This window comes from Zonotrichia albicollis, chromosome 5, assembly GCF_047830755.1.
Source record: "Zonotrichia albicollis isolate bZonAlb1 chromosome 5, bZonAlb1.hap1, whole genome shotgun sequence".
NCBI classification, from domain to species: Eukaryota; Metazoa; Chordata; class Aves; order Passeriformes; family Passerellidae; genus Zonotrichia; species Zonotrichia albicollis.
Window position 1 is genome coordinate 72,110,490 of NC_133823.1, and position 17,657 is coordinate 72,128,146.

Below are 17,657 nucleotides of genomic sequence, written 5' to 3' on the forward strand. Positions count from 1 at the left end.
TAAATTGTATAATCGATGAAATACACCCATTCCTTAAGAAGAGACAGAATAATGATTTTAAAGAAAAAAAGAAGGTGATAGTGTGATGTGTTAGCATTGAAAGGCATTGTCAGCATTTTTCTTCTTGTAGGGATCTGCTGTGTCCAAACTCTGGACATTTCTTATTCCTGCCTTTTGAGATTTTTAGTTGGGGATGACAGGAGTAAGGAAAAAAAAAGATTAAAAAGTAGAATTTCACCAAAACTTGAGCAAACTTCCATTTCTGCAATGGTTTCAAGTATGACTTTTCTAACTCTAAGAATAATCACAGGAGTTTTTCAGTTGCTGCAGTTTTTATGGAAGGAGGCATCTGGAAAATGTCTTCCCTTAGCCGTGGGTTTTGGCAGGGGCTGTAAGCAAGCGTGGTCAGTGGAATTAAACTGAAAATTTAATTTTCAGGTGCTGTACTTGTTTGCTGTATGTACTTTCCTTCAAGAAATATTCGTGTTTCTCCTAAATCTCCTCCTCTAGCTGGTGACCCTGACATCATTTCAACTGGAGTGTAGCATATAACAAGGCAGCACGAGAAAGAGCATTTAGGACAAAATATGAAGGGCTTTCTCAGCAAATACCCTTTTGATTTCTTCAGGAAAAGTTCCATCTAACAGAAGCCAAAAGACCTGACTCCAACAGATTTTTCTTAGTGAGCTGTAAAAATTACCCTTTGCTGGAGAAAATCAACCTGGAGCCCTAAACTTCCAATGCTTGCAAAACCTTGTGGGGTTTTAGTCTGAATCTTTGTTCTTTTTCAGATAAACATCAGAAATTTTTGTGAATTTAGCCCTGTCACAGACATGTGTTATGAAAAATCCTTTCCTTAGGATTTTTTTCTCCTGAGGAGCTGAGAGGCCTCAGGAATAAAATGCAAACATTGATTATCTGCTGCTGTGGAATGCAACAGGTGCACCTGTGATTGGTCTCATGTGGTTGTTGCTAATTAATGGCCAATCACAGTCAGCTGGCTTGGCCTGTCTCAGTCACAAGCCTTTGTTATCATTCCTTCTTTTTCTATTCTTAGCCAGCCTTCTGATGAAATCTTTTCTTCTATTCTTTTAGTATAGTTTTAATATAATATATATCATAAAATAATGAATCAAGCCTTCTGAAACCTGGAGTTTCTTGTCTCTTCCCTCATCCTCAGACCCCTGTGAACACCAGCACACAGCCCCTGAGGGCATCTCTGGGGCTCAGCAGCTTTTGTGTGAGTGCTGAACAATACATGATCTCTCAACCAGGTGGTCTCTAAGGAGTTAAATCTGAATTAACTCTTTGCAGTGTCGTGTTGACATTGCTGTCTCTTCATCTGTTCCTCCACAGACCCCTCTTTATGTTGTGAACCACGGGGAGAGCGGCCCCATCCGGTGCAACCGCTGCAAAGCTTACATGTGTCCCTTCATGCAGTTCATTGAAGGGGGCAGGAGGTACCAGTGTGGCTTCTGTGCCTGTATAAATGATGGTAAGTCAAGTTTCTCTCATCTGGGATTCATATCAATCCCATAAGACTAAAAAGAAACTGCATCTCTAAAATTATTTTCTTGACTTGCTGATTTAACAAAAAATAGTTCAGGGAGATGCAGTAACTAGGTTTATTTCAAAATAATAAAAAAAAACAACAATTCCCAAGAATAGTAGAACTGTACTGAATTTGTTCAGTACAGTTAAAAAAATATATATGAAAAATAATGCTGACTCATGAAGTCCAGCCTGGTATGATCAAAACTTTATGTTAAAAATTTTGTGACAGCACAGGATACAGAACTGCTTGTGTTGTTAATTGAAAGCAATTTTTGTGCTGAAAGAAAACATTAATTTCTTTAAGAAATGCAAATTTACAGCAAGAAGCAAATATTTAGACCCGTGTTAGCTTCTTCCTGTGTATAGCTGTGGGTGCAATGGTTAAATAATCTATTCATCTTGCTGTGACAAGTGTTGGTTTTCACAGAAGATACCATGCCATATTTGTTCAAGTGTGCTGCATGTGACTCATAACTGTTCTTGTGCTCCTGGCCAAATCCCAAATCTTGGCCAGAAGGAGCCTTTCTAGACATTTGTATCAAGCTGCATTTCCTCAGCTGGATCACAGGGCTGTGGTGCTTTCCCTAATACAGTCATCTTTCCAACTCTGAAACGTGAACCTTGTCACACTCCCTCCAGCTGCTTTGCTGCCTGCAGCTCTAATGTTTGTGCAGGCATAGCAGATAATAAATTTCATCGTTTGCTAACAATTTAAACTCTCATAAAGGGAAATTTAGATGCACTGGGAGCACTTCAAGAAAGACATTTAAGTTGCAGTATCATTTTAAATCATGCTGGTATTACTACAGTGTCTTAGTCAGAAAGCACTTACCAAATACAAAATCATTGGTGAGGACTAAAAATGGCTAAGAAAGTAGCCCAATGGCTAAGAAACCAGGTTGATGTTCCTCTCACTCACACACACATGCACTTTGACAGGCAAAAATGTGAAAAATAAGCATTCTGAATATCTATTCATTGAGGAACCATAAGACTGGCTCTGTGTAAATCGTTGGTGCAAACCCACTTGATTTCTTCCTGCTTTGGTGTATATCACATCTGCTGGGAGGATTTGTTGTGTTGTTCCTCTCTTTGCCCAGTTTGAAATGTTTGTTCCTGTTCTTGTGTTGCCTTGTAGTGCCCCCGTTCTTCTTTCAACACCTGGACCACGTGGGCCGAAGGATAGACCACTATGAGAGGCCTGAGCTGTCCCTGGGGTCCTATGAGTACGTGGCTACCTTGGATTATTGCAGAGTGAGTACTGCCAGAGCAAACCAGTGTACAGGGCTAGGGCAAAACAAGCAAGAGTTTGTTTACTCCTCAGAGTAAATGCACTTGTGAGCTGCATATCAGTCTCCAGGAACAGTCTAGGACATAGGGATAGGTGTGGAGAATCCAATGGTTTGTTCTTTTGTGCTGCAGAACGTGATACAAGCAAGAAAGCATAACAAGCAGTGCAACAAAATCATGGATGACCAGTCTTTAAGCAAGATATGTGCACATGTTCACCAGCATGTTGCACTGTTCAGGGGATAGCTTTGAAATTCTGGTGCACTGTTGCATTTTAGATGTATGTGTTCTACTGATTCTGAAGATCAACACATCCCTCAATTGCCTTGCTGATACCCAAAACCTTAGCAAGGGAAGTTGACCTTGGAATCTGTTCCTGGCAAGAGTCCTCTTAGTGTTCTGACCAATAAGTTACAGTGGAATTGGTTCTCTCTTTTAATATCAACTCACTGAACAACTCAATCCAGAGCCCACTCATGTTACTCCAAATATTTGTAGTTGGTTTTATTACAGAACTCTATTTGATACTTCTGGAAGCATAAATTACTTAATCTTTTTAAACTTCAGCTCATTTTACAAAACTGCAAGTCTGACATCATCTGACCACAGCGCGGACACATTTTTCTGTTCTTGCTGGAATCAGGCAGAGTTTTTCCTGTGAGTGGAGCTGAGGCCATCATAAGGTTAGAAAAGGCAACTGGGTCATACAAAATCTTGCAGTAGTTACCAGTATCTTCTTCAGACCATCACATTATTGCTGGGATGAAGAAAATGAAAAGGTTTGGGTCTGCTTGCTCACTTGAGTAGTGCTCCAAAATCCAGTGAGATCTCTGAGCTAACCTATAAGATTTGATTGAAACCTGGGTTAAACCCCAAAGCAGGAGGGAATTTTGGTGAAATGCTGCAGAAATACAGTGTGGGACACTCAGTGTACATCCAGTGAAGCTCCATCAAATTCTGAAGCCTCAACTTCTGCCACCTATCTTAAACCAGGGAGTTTCCTCTACAGGTGGTCCAGTCTGGTCTGCCTGCTTGCTACAAAGATGCATCCTCAGACTTACTGCAATGTTACAGCAAAGAAATCTCTTACAAAATAGCACTCTGGAAATGCTAAGTCATTGAATGTAGCGTTATTTTGTAATGGAGTTTTCACTTGGCTCCAAGTTGCAGTGGTTCCCTTCTTTTATAAATCCAGTACAAGACCAGAACTGAGAAGTCATTTCCTTTTGTGCTTATCAAATGACAAGGATGAAGAGCTACAAAGAATGTTAACAAATCCCAGCTGGTTTGCATTACTGCACTCCTGCTAAGCGGATGTGGTGAGAGTACAAGTCCATGTTTCTGCCATATATTTGTCAGAACTTAGAGATTCTTTCTAAATGCTGATCTGATCCAAGAGTTTAGAAGCAGGTTTTGGTGTAGTCTCTGAATCCAAGTACAGTAAACAGAACAGTTTTGAAAAATCCTGCCTGGTTTTGGTTCACTGGAATTAATCCTGATTTGCATGAGTCAAATGAGTGAGATCAAGGGTATAATGTTCAGTTCAGTTAAAGTTTGCCAGGGACTAAGGATAAGTCATAATTCAAGGGTTAGATTAATTTTTCTTAACTGGAATTTTTCTAGGATTTAGTTTAACAAGTATAATTTGTTTAAGAGGTCAGAACTCTATGAAGGAAGTGAAACTGTAATGAAAAAGCTGTCCTGAATTTGACACCAAATAATGACAACTACTCATCTAATGGGAATTAAAGAAACCCATTTCAGGGAGTCTGATGTCCACTCTTGCTCTGTTCATTTTGTATTAACTTCCAAGGTACATCTCTTGGCATTACTTTTTTTTTTTAGCAAACCTTCCTCTACTTTTTCTTACTAGCAGAGACTTGTGTCAGTAGTGTAGGCACAATTTGTGTGCCACTTAGGCTGTGGATAAAAGGAACTCCCCAAGGAAAGCAGAGGTACAGAAAAAAGCCAAAATACAAAATTATTTAAACACTTGAGTTCCAGCAGAAAGTTGGTGCTTCATCTTATCTGATGAACCCTTTAGATATTTTATTCCATTAGGATGCTGTTTTCCAGGGCTGGGCTTTACCCAATATGTGTCAGCTCTCTGCAGTAATTACTATTTATGATTCACAACCTTTTTCAAACAACTGAACACTATATTTGCATTGCCTTATGGTACCACCTCTAAATGTTTTCCTCATAACAGGACACTGTCTAATTTTCCCTGTGAATGGTCTTTTTTTTTTCTGTGTAGGACAAGAAGCCTCCTAAGCCACCAGCTTTTATCTTCATGATTGATGTATCATACAGAAACATAAAGAGTGGCCTAGTGAAACTCATATGTGATGAACTGAAGACTCTGCTAGACAAACTTCCAAGGTAAAGAGGATTAGTGTGCTTGGCTTAACCCACTGTGCTGCACTTCTCATGCAGCTTTGCAGGGTGAAAGGCAAAACCAAGCTGTGGAAAATGTCACAATTCCCAGAACAGGAGGTTTTTTGAGTGATAGTGACCAAATGTTAGTTTTTAATGCTGCTGGCAATTGTTCCACTTGGATATCTGGCCTTACTTATGAACAGAAAGAATCTGCCATGCCTTCTGCACGTGGAGCTTGTATTCTTTTCCTTGCCTGCAGTGAACTCTAGTGGTGTTACCACTTCACTGGCAGCAGTTGTGTTTGCTGGGGCCCTGCTTTTCTCACTGAATTCAACAGGGAAACACCCAAACCAGAATCCTCAGGAGCAGCCAGTCTCTCTAAAGCCATAGTGCTGGTAGCTTGTGTCTTAGCTCTTACTGTTAATTAGCAAAACTTTTAAAGCTTCTTGCTGCACTGTGAGACTTTTCTGTCCTGGGTTGTATCTGAGAGAACAAATCTTGCAGGCAGCAACAATTTTGTGAAATAGAGCACATGTGCTTTGTGAGCATGAAACACACAGCAGTGTTACTGCTCATCAGTGTTATTGATAGTGTATGATTTTAGTTTATTTTGGTGTAAATTTTAATGTATTAATGTAGTTTTCAATAGAGTTTAAATAGCACAGACACATAGGGAAATGAGAGCAGTGAATGAAAAATGAAGCAGACAAGATGTTTCTTGTCTACATATAAAAGTATATTTAAAAAATCCATAAAGAAAATACTTTCTAAATAACAGTGCTTGCAGAGAGAGAACAGACTTAAGAAATTAAGAGATCAGTTGAGGAAGGGTGGGAGATGACTTCCTTGGGACAATGTGGGACATGTTAAAAATCTTTTTTCTTATGGCCTTCTGGGATCCCTGGGCCGGAAAGAAATTCCAGTCCAGGGTGGGGGTTTATTTTATCAGATGCCCATGTAAGGCCATCTCTCAAGTAGTTTTTCACTGAAGATTACTCTGGAGACACAAGTGTTTGATATTATCCTGGGCATATCTCAGAGTTTTCCATCAGGAGTGGTCATGACTCTGAAGAGAATAAGAGACATGAGTGGAGTAACAAAAGCATTTGGCAGTTTGTAAATTTGAATGGGGCAAGCAGAAGAGGAATGAAAGCAAGTGTATCCATATCACAAGAGAGACGTACTCATCCTTCTCACCAGCACTCTGAGAGATTTGTTGTGAAATAATTTGGGCCAAAGTTTTCCTGTCTATTGAAAAAATCAATTAAAAAAAGAAAGCCAGGCCCTTCATTTTCCTCAGATTTTTCTATCGGCTTAAGCAATATTAATTTAGCAGAAGACAAACATAAGGCATTCCACCAAAATGTATGGTGGAAATTTTACTATATTGCTTAGACACAGAGGTCACTGTGTGTTCATTTTCTGTTGCTGGGCAAAGACACCAACAGAAATGTTCTGCTGTTCCCACCCGAGGGAAAAGCCCTCTGCAGGGAATTCACCTTGAGCTTGTATCTTTGAGAGAAAGGACTTGGGGTACCAAAGAAATCTGTGCAGAAAAAGAATTGCTGAAATTTTAGAGCAGATGTTTTCAAACCTGTGTTCCAAACCAGAACACCCTCCCTGAATATATCTTGAGAAATACTGAGAAATGTGTTTGTAGAAATGTGCTTATGAGTGCAGAAAACCAGAGTAATGAGTTGTGCAATTACGATTTTTAGGTATATAATTAAAAATATAAAACAAAAAGTATTTTTATGCTTTTCTGTGCATATGGGTCAGGTTTCTCCTTCTAAAATAACTGGAGTGTGAGCTGCAGAGACAATTGGCTGCTTAAAGCTAACCCTTAAAACAATGAATGGAACTTGATGGTAGTGGGGCAGTGCAGACTGACACTGGTAAGATCAATATCTGGAATAAAGGTCCCAAACACCTGGTCTGTAACTCCTTTGGGACAGGGATGATGTGGATGCTTCTCTTTGAAGCAGCAAAGTGCTGTATGTACAGAAATTGAATAGCACTTTGTCCTCATCAAGCTCAGTAACTAATTGTGCTGCTCTTTCTTTGCCATGTTATGATGTCAGCCTGGTTTATTCTTTATCTTTGGGATTTTTGACTGTTTGAATGGGATGCACCATTGATAGGGTTGATGGAACTTTATTACCTTTTTTTAAAGAGTAAACAATAGAGGAGTTGATTTTATTGAGGTGTTGGAATTTGACCTAAGGCCAAGATTGAGGCCATTCCATCTGCTTGGTTGTTGTTTGCTTTGTTGTTCCCAGTACAGATAATGATCTGAGAGCATCGTTGGATGTCAAAGGGATGCTTTTATTGCAAGGTCAGGATTTCAGAATTAACCAGTTGGGTTTTCTTTTTCTTACAGAGAAGAACAAGAAGAATCCTCAGCAATTCGAGTTGGTTTTGTCACTTATAACAAGGTCCTCCACTTCTTCAATGTAAAAAGCAGCTTAGCTCAGCCTCAGATGATGGTGGTCACAGATGTGGCAGAAGTTTTTGTTCCTTTGCTGGATGGCTTCCTGGTTGACTTTGAGGAATCCCGATCAGTTGTTACCAAGTAAAGTGCAATTATACTCCATGAGAGTAAGATGTCAATGCTTATGATGTGCATTAGTTGGGTTTGGGGGCATACAGGTGACTGTTGAAATACTTCAGAAGCCTGCAGATGCTTCAAGGCCTGTGTTTGCTCCTCTGAGGCAAAGAAAAAGCAATAGCCATGGCATTCCAGTGCCAAGCTGGAATGTAGGCCAGTGTAAGGCACCTTTCAGCTGGGAGGGCCATGAGGCTCTGAGCCCTGTGGTGTTCTCCCTCTTGCAATGCACATGATGTGCACCTGGAGATGATGTTGGGACTCTGGAGTCCTCACAGCACAGCAGAACTACTTTAATGGTTAGCTGTTTATTTATTGCATGTTCCTTTAGGTTTCAGGCTTTGAAACAGTGCATCTCATGGATATAAAAAATGCATATTTTCTTTTATTCTGGCTTAGATCCTAAGAAACTGAACAAGGAAAATTTGTATTATTTTTTGCACTATAAATTTTCATGATCAACACCTTCCTGTGTGAAGACAAGGTGTGTTTGGGGATTTCCTTACACTGAGCAGCTGACACTGATCCTTTCTCTTTCATAGCTTGTTGGACCAGATCCCAGAGTTGTTTGCAGACACTAACGAGAGTGAGACCATCTTTGCTCCAGTTATCCAGGCTGGCATGGAGGCACTAAAGGTTAGAACATTCCTCTCTGTCAGAGAAGCAGCCTGAAATCAGGTTTGCTACAAGCCAGTCCCATCACAACTGGAAATTAGGGGGAAAAATGTGGTTGGGTCTTTCCAGCACTGATGTTCCATTCTTCTAACAGTCAGAATAAGAACTGACAAGCATAACATCTGTTCCCAGATGTTCTTATTGAGGGAAACCAGTCCCCAGAGTCTGTTCTGTGTAGGAGAGATGTTTAGGAGAAGATGAGGAGCAGGAGTCAGGTTCTTGCTCAGCGTTTAAGAAAAATAAAGACATGTTCAGTTACCACAGCAGAACAAATCCATACTCCTGTGTCTGCACAGGTACCCAGTCCTTGCACGTGTGAAGGGCAGGAAAGTAGTAATAATAATAATAATAATAATAATAATAATAATAATAATAATAGACCTCTACAAAACAAATGCCTTTGATGATGGTTATAAAAGAAAGCAGCTCTAAATTAAACATTTTATTTAGCTCAGGATTTTTAAGTTATAATTTTTAAGGATTTTCTCTCTGAATTATTAATCTGCAAATACCTTTGCTCAAGAAAACAGTTCTTGTCTAAAAAGAATAAATGGCTTCTGTTAAAAATACGTATTTTAGAAATTTTGTCAAACTGGTATCACTGATTCATCTGCATATCAGGAGAAACAGGTATTTGGGAAGTCTTTCAGCCTTCAGCAGAAGTCTTCTTCAAAGCAATTAAAGAAATTGTCATTGGTGATGAAAAGTAACGGTTCTTGAAATATCAGGGGTGAAATTTCAGCCATTTGAAAAGTCAGGTGCTGCCTTCAGTTGTGTTTCTGCCATAGCAGAGAGACTTCTGGTTTTGCCAGAATGCCACAGCTGATTTTGAAAGGTGGAATATTTTGTGAATATGGTGATTTATGATTTGTGCCTGCATCTTGGCAGTGTAGATTTCAATGTGAAACTTGCTACAGGGATGGAATTGTCACCCATTTATAAAAATGTATGGAACACCAGTGTGCCTGAACTGAATTTTTCTGTTCAGTTGCATTTCCTTTTAATTTGATCCAATGTGACCGTTTGTATTGTGGTGCCCATTGCATAATGCTTGTGTCCAATTGGAAAGTCTCCAAGAGAGGAGCTCCTCCTTTGGCCTCTGGAGAAAGTGCTGCTGGAATGGCTCAGGCAGCAAACCTGTGTGCTGGAGTGCTGCTTCCTGAGAGAAAAGGCCCCGTGTCCCTGGGGCTTATCCCATCCGGCTGTGAGCCTGGAGATGGATTCCTGAGCTGAGAGGAGCTTGCAGGAAGCACCCACTGTTCCCTGAGCCCCCAGGGTGTGAATGTGGGCCCCTTAACCCTGCAGGAATAAACGTGCCAATGTGGTGTCTTTGGAACAGGCTGCAGAATGTGCTGGGAAATTGTTCATCTTCCACTCTTCTCTGCCAACTGCCGAAGCACCAGGGAAGCTGAAAAACAGAGATGACAAAAAACTGCTCAATACAGATAAGGAAAAGGTATTTTCTGCTCTGAGCAAAGAGGGGACTGCTGTTACACTGCATTTCTCTAACAGGGCATTGGTCCTTCTTGATCTTTTTTCTTTCACACAAAAGTGTTTGTTTATATGATACCTCTGTAGTGATGGGTTCTCCAGGAACGTACTGAGGTGTTCCCTGTATCCATGGGCAGGGGAAGCATGTTTGGATGACAGCCATGCCTCACTTCAAACTTCCACTTCATCCTTTTGTCTTCATCTGGCCCTTTGAGTTGTGGTTAATATCTAACATGATGGCACTTGTATTTTTATTCCTGTGCAGACCCTCTTCCAGCCACAGGGAAATTATGAGGCCTTAGCCAAGGATTGTGTGGCCAATGGCTGCTGTGTGAATTTGTTCCTCTTCCCAAATCAGTACATGGATGTAGCCTCCATGGGCCTTGTCACAATGTACACTGGTGGAACACTGTACAAGTACAACAATTTCCAGGTCAGTGGCGTGGGTTTCCTGCCTTTCACATAGTTACTGCTGGGGGGTTGCTGTTGTTTTTCATCTCATTTCAGTGTGTCCTCGGACATTTAACTTAAAAGCAGAGTGAGTCTGGAAAACCCGGTTTATCAATTACAGGGGATAAAATCCAAATTTAACAATGGCAGGTCAAGCTCAACTTTGGATCTTGAAGTAGCAATAAACTGGTTGGCATCCTAAAATTTTGCTGAAAGATTAAGTGCAGGAATGTCCAGTTAATGTTCAGGCCTGGTGATGAGTGATGGACACTTGCATATACTGATTCTGTTAACAATCACATTTGAAATACTTTTTAAAGGACTCAAGAGCTGTGAGCAGATTGGCTGTGGGGAGATGGGGATCATGGCAGGGGATGTTGGGTCACTGCTGTGCTGCTGCCCTTGGGTGTTGAACCTCTGAACCTTGTGCTTTGTGTTTGCAGCTTGACACTGACAGCCCCCAGTTCTTAAGTGACCTCAGGAAGGACCTCCAGAAAAAGATGGGATTTGATGCAACAATGAGGGTTCGGACAAGTACAGGTAATAGGAGCTGTGGGAGTGAACTTGAAATAATGTAGTGCCATGCAAATCGCTGGTAAGATCAGGCTGGTTTAATTTCATTTTGTACCTCTTGAAAATTAATAGACTGACAAAATCCATGGCTGTGTGTGTATATATTGGTACTTGTATACATATATATGTACACACACACACTTCCTGTATGTGCCTCTTTAATAACTGATTTACAAATCTGAAGGCTTCTGCTCACTCTACACACAGCATTGACTGCAAGGAAGTTGTATAAAAAGGTGTTGCTGCTGGATACTGCCCTGTGCCTTCATTGTCATACTCAAATGACATTCCTGTGTCTATCCAGCTTCTTTCATTCATTCTTAGCTCAAATGCAAGTATTAGAGAAAGGGACAGACCCAGAAGCCAAACCAGCAGGGCAGAAGCTCTAGGTGTCCAAGTGACAGCTTTTGTCTTTCTCCAACTCTCAAAAATGCCATCAGCAAGGAAGGACAGTTGCTGGGGCTCCTGAGGCTGTAAAGCCCTGAGGGAAATGGCTCCTGCTTCAGTAAGTGATGTCAATTTAATTTGCCATTTTTAAATTAAATGCTCTGTTGTAATCTGGCTGCAGGCTTCAGGGCTACAGACTTCTTTGGGGCCATTTACATGAACAACACCACGGATGTGGAGATGGCAGCGGTTGACTGTGACAAAGCGGTGACAGTGGAGTTCAAACATGATGACAAACTGAATGAAGACACTGGGGCCTTAATTCAGGTAAAAAACCCTAATTCATGTATAACTTAAAATGGTAAGCAAGACTTTCTGCAGCCAGAGTAGAAAAGTGATGGTGGAACAAGGCAAACTTGCACAGACTCTTGTGCCTTAACACCACTAGTAAAAAGTGTGTTCCCCTACATTTGTGCTGCATGTTCTATTCAGGGGTACCCAGATCCTTTCTAAACACTCACTGAGACCTCATCAGCTGTTCATTTTTTCCATTTCTCTGTAATTAAGTTTATGTGGAGACAGAGACTCATTGCTACTTATATGGCAATTGTTATTGCTGTGGCATTCCTTGTGACCTCTCTATTCAAGAGCAGCTCTATTGCTAAACCTTACTTCCCCCTCTAGGGACTGTAGGATTTGTAATAATTTTAATATGAATAACTTAATCTGTAATGTCTGATAGATGTCCCTAAGAACCACCAGTGCTGCCAGCAGCACTGCCAGGCTGCCCTGGCTGCAGAAGTTGTCATCTGCCTTGTGTGCCCAGAGAAGGTGGCCCTTGGTGACACTTTGTGCCTCTGTTGCAGTGTGCTGTCCTGTACACTTCGATGAGCGGGCAGAGGCGAATCCGCATCCACAACCTTGGTTTGAATTGCAGCTCCCAGTTAGCTGATGTCTACAGGACTTGTGAGACTGATGCCCTTATCAACTTCTTTGCTAAGTCAGGTACAGCAGCAGAGCAGGTTTTCCCTTTTTTACTTTGGCGTGGATGAGGGGAAGGAAAGGGGGCTGAAGTGATTACCTAGTGGGAAATAATTTTTTATAATTTGCTGCTCCATGCCTGAGCAATTCCTGAAGTAGTATGAAATTGAAAAGACAAATAATTACCGATTTTAGCCAAACTGCCATGACAGTAGTACTTGTGGATAGGTAATACACAGAACAGGGCAGGGTACAGTGAGTGGCAATGGACATCCTATCGCAGTGTTGGGGGTTTGGTGGGGTTTTTGGATGTCTGTAGAAGAGACTGAAAAGCAGCCTCAGCCCTCAGGTCTGTAAAATCAGAAACTAGCAGCAGACAGAGATACTTTGAGAGAGTGTCTTTTTTAACACGCACTTTTGTTCTGTGCTTGTAGCTTTTAAAGCCATTCTGAGCCAGCCCCTGAAGACTGTCAGGGACATCCTGATGAATCAGACTGCTCACATGCTGGCCTGCTACAAGAAGAACTGTGCCAGCCCAGCAGCTGTCAGCCAGGTAAAACCTGCACCCAGTCTTACCCACCCCGGCTTTGCCACAAGTGCACAACCACCCCACAACATCAGCAGAGCCAGAAAGCAAAATTGCAGGACAGATTTGTCCTTTTCTTTCAAACAGAATTAATGACAGGTGGGATTCCGTGGTGGCACTTAGAGCACACAGAAACTGTTGTTCTGGAACAAAAGGCAATGCCACTGATGAAACTGATGCCTGTACTCACACAAAGGAGCTCAGCCAGCCTTTTTCTTCCTGCTGGAATTACGCACTGACTCACAAAGCTTTCATTTTTAATTCTTATGTTGTTATGGATGGTTGTAGTATTCTAATTTTTCACTAAGCAGAGTGACTTATTTGTTTCCATGTAATTTATTCAGTCACATTTTAGTGATTCAATTCAAAGAAAGACTCAAGCTTTTCTATCCCAGAGGTGCTGCCAGTAACCACAAGCCTGGGCAGTGAACTGTTCATTGTTGATGAGGACCAAATATGTCAAAAACCAGAGCCATTTATTGTGGACCACTATTTCTCTTCTTAGTTCTCCAAAGAATGCCCCAAAAACTAACAGCGTTCCAGGGACATGACAGCAGCCAAGACAGCAACTACAGCTTATAGAGCAAATAATTTCTGTTGGATTCTTTTTCAATGTGTTGTTTTCTCAGCTGATCCTGCCAGACACAATGAAGGTGTTGCCCGTGTACATGAACTGCCTGCTGAAGAGCTGTGTGCTGGCTGGCAGGCCTGAAATCCCCACGGATGAGAGGGCTTTCCACCGCCAGCTGGTCATGGCCATGGGGGTGGCTGACACACAGCTCTACTTCTACCCCCTGCTGCTGCCAATTGTGAGTCACTGGTCATTTTTTCACTTTGATTTCTAACCCCTCTGACCTGGAAGGGAGTCACTGTGATGTACTATTACAGCAACCTTAGACGGTCACTGTGGTGAGAGAAGGACGAGAATCTTGTTTCTTGATCAGAAGGCTGATTTATTCATATAAGATATATAATACATTATAACTATACTAAAAGGAAGAAAAAGAGAGGTTGCAGAGAGCAGCTATGCTAAGAATAGAATAGAAAGAATGAATAACAAAGTTCTTTGCCCAGGGAATCTGTCCCTGAGCTGCTCCTGTGATTGGCTTTTAATAGTACACAAAGAAAATGAGCCAATCACAGGGACACCTGCTACATTTCACAACAACTAATAACAATTGTTTACATTCTTCTTCTGGGGCCCTTTGCTTCCCAGAAGGAGGAGAAATCTCAAAGAAAAGATTTCTATGAAGAAATGTCTGCGACAATGTACCAAGCCTTTCAGGTCATTTGCACAGCTCTTGTGTCTCCTGCCCCACAGCACAGCCTGGATCTGAAGAGTGACGCGGTGCCCGGTGCCGTGCGCTGCTCCGAGGAGCGCCTCTCCGAGGGAGGGGCCTTCCTGCTGGCCAACGGGCTGAGCATGTTCCTGTGGCTGGGAGCCAGCGTGTCCCCAGAGCTCATCCAGGGCCTTTTCAACGTGCCCTCCTTCGCACACATCAGCACCGAGGCCGTGAGTAGATGCACGCTGGGAATTGAGCATTTAGCAACACCAGGTCAGAGAAACAAGTGAGGTCTTTTCTCATCCATCAGCCTTAAAAGCAAGAACAGGTGACCAACAGAAGGTGTTTAGACACCAGAATTGCTTTTTAGTTAGATAAAACTTGACACTTTGACCAACACTAGGAGGACAGAAGCTTTCACAACTTCTTTAATCTTCTTACAGTCCTTTCAACTGTGTATTACTAAAATATGAACAAAACACTTTGCAATGGTTTTCTTGGTGATGCATCTTCACGTAGTAATTATTTTAAACTGAAAAATGAGTCCTCAAGATGACACCTTCTAGTGAAAGACATGGGTTTTCCTGGTTTAGTGTGAAATCCACAGTTAGCATGTAACTATCAGCAGCTAGTCTTGGTTAAAGATGTGGACTATAAAAACTTGCTTTCCTTCTGACAGACATCCCTGCCTAACCTGGACAATCCATTTTCCAAGAAACTGAAGCATATCCTGGAGCAAATCCAGAGCCAGAAGCCCTACACTATGAAGGTAACTGCTTTTTGCCTCAGCTCCTTCTTCATACTTGTTCAAAGGAACGTTCCAGGCTTGGCCAAAACTTACCAGTGGCTGTAAAAGGTTTTTTAGGTATCAGGAGTCTTCCTGCACGTAAGATGAGTTCCAGCATGATTTGTAGGCACAGGCATCTCAAATGTGCTTTATTCCAAATCAAGACTGATTTTCAAAGGTACTCAGGTTTAAAGGATAACCATTTAATTCTGCACTCTTCAATTCCCTTAGTCTCTCCAGCTTCTACAATGTGGAGATTTATTAGTTTTGGGGGTTTTCCCCAACTCAAGAGCATCCACTGTGTCTCTTACTATGTCACAGTTTTCCTTACATAGGAAAACTGTGCTGCCATCTAGTCTGACTACATCCTAAAATTATCTGGCTGTATCTTTTATCTCTGCAGCTGGTGATAGTGAAGCAGCGGGAGCAGCCAGAGATGCTTTTCCGCCAGTTCCTGGTAGAAGACAAGAATATTTATGGAGGAGCCTCGTATGTGGATTTCCTCGTGTGCATTCACAAAGAGATCAGCCAGCTGCTCAGTTAAGGCAACTCCAGTAAAATGTTCAGTTCCTTTTTGCCTTTGCAGGAGGGACAGTTTTTGGTGCCTGAAGGCTGGCCCACAGCTCCACCAGACCCAGGCCTTCTGCTGTGCTTTACTGACCCTTTTCTGTGCTCTTTTTGTACAGTTTCATTTGATCTCACCTCTCCCTGAGTATTCTGCTTACTTCTTAAGCTGTAGAATAGGAAGTTCTGCACTCAGGTATTAATCTTCTGGGAGTAGTGACTCTCTAGATGAATTGCCAGATTTCAGACTACCAGTGCTTAAGAGCATATATGGTATACCTTTCTTAAAAGACAATTTAGAAAACTCTCATTATTCCTTTTGCTAGTCCTAAGTCGTACCAGAGCTGGGAAAGATGATCAGAATCTGTACAGAGGATGAAAAAAGACAAAAGACTTCTTTTTCTAAGTGAGGACATGGAGTTTATTCAGATCTGAAATAAACATGTAGTTCAGTTTGAAGGATTTCAAAGTCCTTCCTGTGAAGCAAATCTCTGTAAAGTAAATCCCTTTTTCCTTGGAAGGGACAAGTGTTACTGTGTACAGAAGTAGAGCTGTAGGGACCCTTCCACAGCCAGGGTTATCCAGGAGACAGAAATGCCTCAGTTTTGTAACTGGACCTGAGTAAGTGTAACAACAGCAGGGATCACAGGAAGAACAGTTATCAAACAATCCTTTTGCCACCTTTGGCAGGTGATGTCACACTATTATGGTACAATTCTGTCCACTTGGGGGCAGCAATTAGCTTAGCGTACTACTTAATTACATTTTCAAAATTGCACAGGTTAGGCTTTATTTAGTACATTTGCTAACTGGAATATTCCCAACACAACTCAGAAAAACCTGTCCCTCAAAATTTCTGTGGCAGATCAGCTGTGAGACAGTTGACACATTAACCAAAGGGTATTTGTGGTGCTATAAAACCTCTTATTTAATACCAATTCTATTACAGTGACCTCCTCTCCCATGACTGATTTAATCAATGGTCACTGCTTTGAGAAACTAGCCTTTGCTAATACCAATATTGAAGGTAGTATTTGGAAAGCCAGAGCCTTTGGAATGGCTGTTTACCTCAGATACTTCATCAGTCTCTCTGTCTCTTTAGGACCAATGCCTCTGAACATGAGGTTTGAACTTTGCCAAGCTTGGAAAGCTATTATTAAATAAATTAGTGTTTCAAAGAAAGCCAAAAAACACTCAAAAGTAAGGCTAAGCCTCAGTAAAGAAAAAAGTGCCTTTAAACATGTTAGTGTTGCTACTTATATTAATTATTTAATATCCACAATAAGCAGTGAAAATGCATAGTTTTTTGGTTCAACAGCTTACCTATACAGCCATTCTTGTCATTGACCAAGAGCTCTTGAAATAAGTGGCTGTTACAAAAGGGTCCTCAGCCTGAATTCAGCTGCCAAGACAAGCACTTTTTAGCTGTAGACATTACCCTGTAAAAAGTATTCGTTGCCATTTCATTTGTAAAATGACACCAGCAACATTTGTGTAAAGAAATAAGTAATTATTAAATATATAATCTGTGTGTGTGTTTATTCTTTCATGCATGCCAAGTTCTCCATGGTTTTGTGGCCATGGCATCCAGCAGTGAGTTCACTGTAGGTCACCTTCTCCTCCTGTGACTCTGAAGCCAGGCAGCTTACATGGCCTCAGGCATTTTCAGTGTGTTTGTGCTGCTGTCACCACCCTTGGCTATGGTGAGAAGACACAATCCAAGTGAAGGAAAGTGTCTCAAAGAGGGGCTGTTCAGAGCCAAGCTCAGGTAAGCCAAAGCTGTTGCTGCTGGCAGAGCTGCTGCAGCAGAGCTCTGGCCTGCCTGGGCAGTGTTACCTGCAGTGAGGCATCACCTGGTGCAGAAAACAGCACATGGTGACAGCAGTCATGGCAGGGACAAGCATCACACACACATACTGCAAGTGCAGTGCTTGGCTTCACCATAAACTGCAGGGCTGGAGTGTTTAACTCAGTTTTACACAAATTAGGCCTTTTTTTTTTCCTTTTTCATTGCTGCAGTAATTATACTCAAAATTACTTTGTGTTTCACAG

General features: G+C 41.6%; 1 protein-coding gene across 3 annotated transcripts in view; it reads left to right on the forward strand.

Moving 5' to 3' along the window:
• The window catches only part of SEC24D (SEC24 homolog D, COPII coat complex component), a 49,194-nt gene extending 32,058 nt beyond the window's left edge, over positions 1-17,136 (forward strand). For all 3 annotated transcript variants that reach the window (XM_026798118.2, XM_005495280.4, XM_074542066.1), the window contains exons 9-23: positions 1,357-1,495; positions 2,693-2,808; positions 5,102-5,226; positions 7,604-7,795; positions 8,371-8,464; positions 9,843-9,959; positions 10,260-10,427; positions 10,888-10,984; positions 11,586-11,731; positions 12,271-12,409; positions 12,820-12,938; positions 13,601-13,780; positions 14,293-14,484; positions 14,934-15,023; positions 15,445-17,136. In XM_026798118.2, coding sequence (XP_026653919.2) covers positions 1,357-1,495; positions 2,693-2,808; positions 5,102-5,226; positions 7,604-7,795; positions 8,371-8,464; positions 9,843-9,959; positions 10,260-10,427; positions 10,888-10,984; positions 11,586-11,731; positions 12,271-12,409; positions 12,820-12,938; positions 13,601-13,780; positions 14,293-14,484; positions 14,934-15,023; positions 15,445-15,585 — 2,055 coding nt within the window. In that variant the 3' untranslated portion in view covers positions 15,586-17,136. The remainder of the gene's footprint in view (positions 1-1,356; positions 1,496-2,692; positions 2,809-5,101; positions 5,227-7,603; positions 7,796-8,370; positions 8,465-9,842; positions 9,960-10,259; positions 10,428-10,887; positions 10,985-11,585; positions 11,732-12,270; positions 12,410-12,819; positions 12,939-13,600; positions 13,781-14,292; positions 14,485-14,933; positions 15,024-15,444) is intronic.
• The last annotated feature ends 521 nt before the right edge of the window (positions 17,137-17,657 follow it).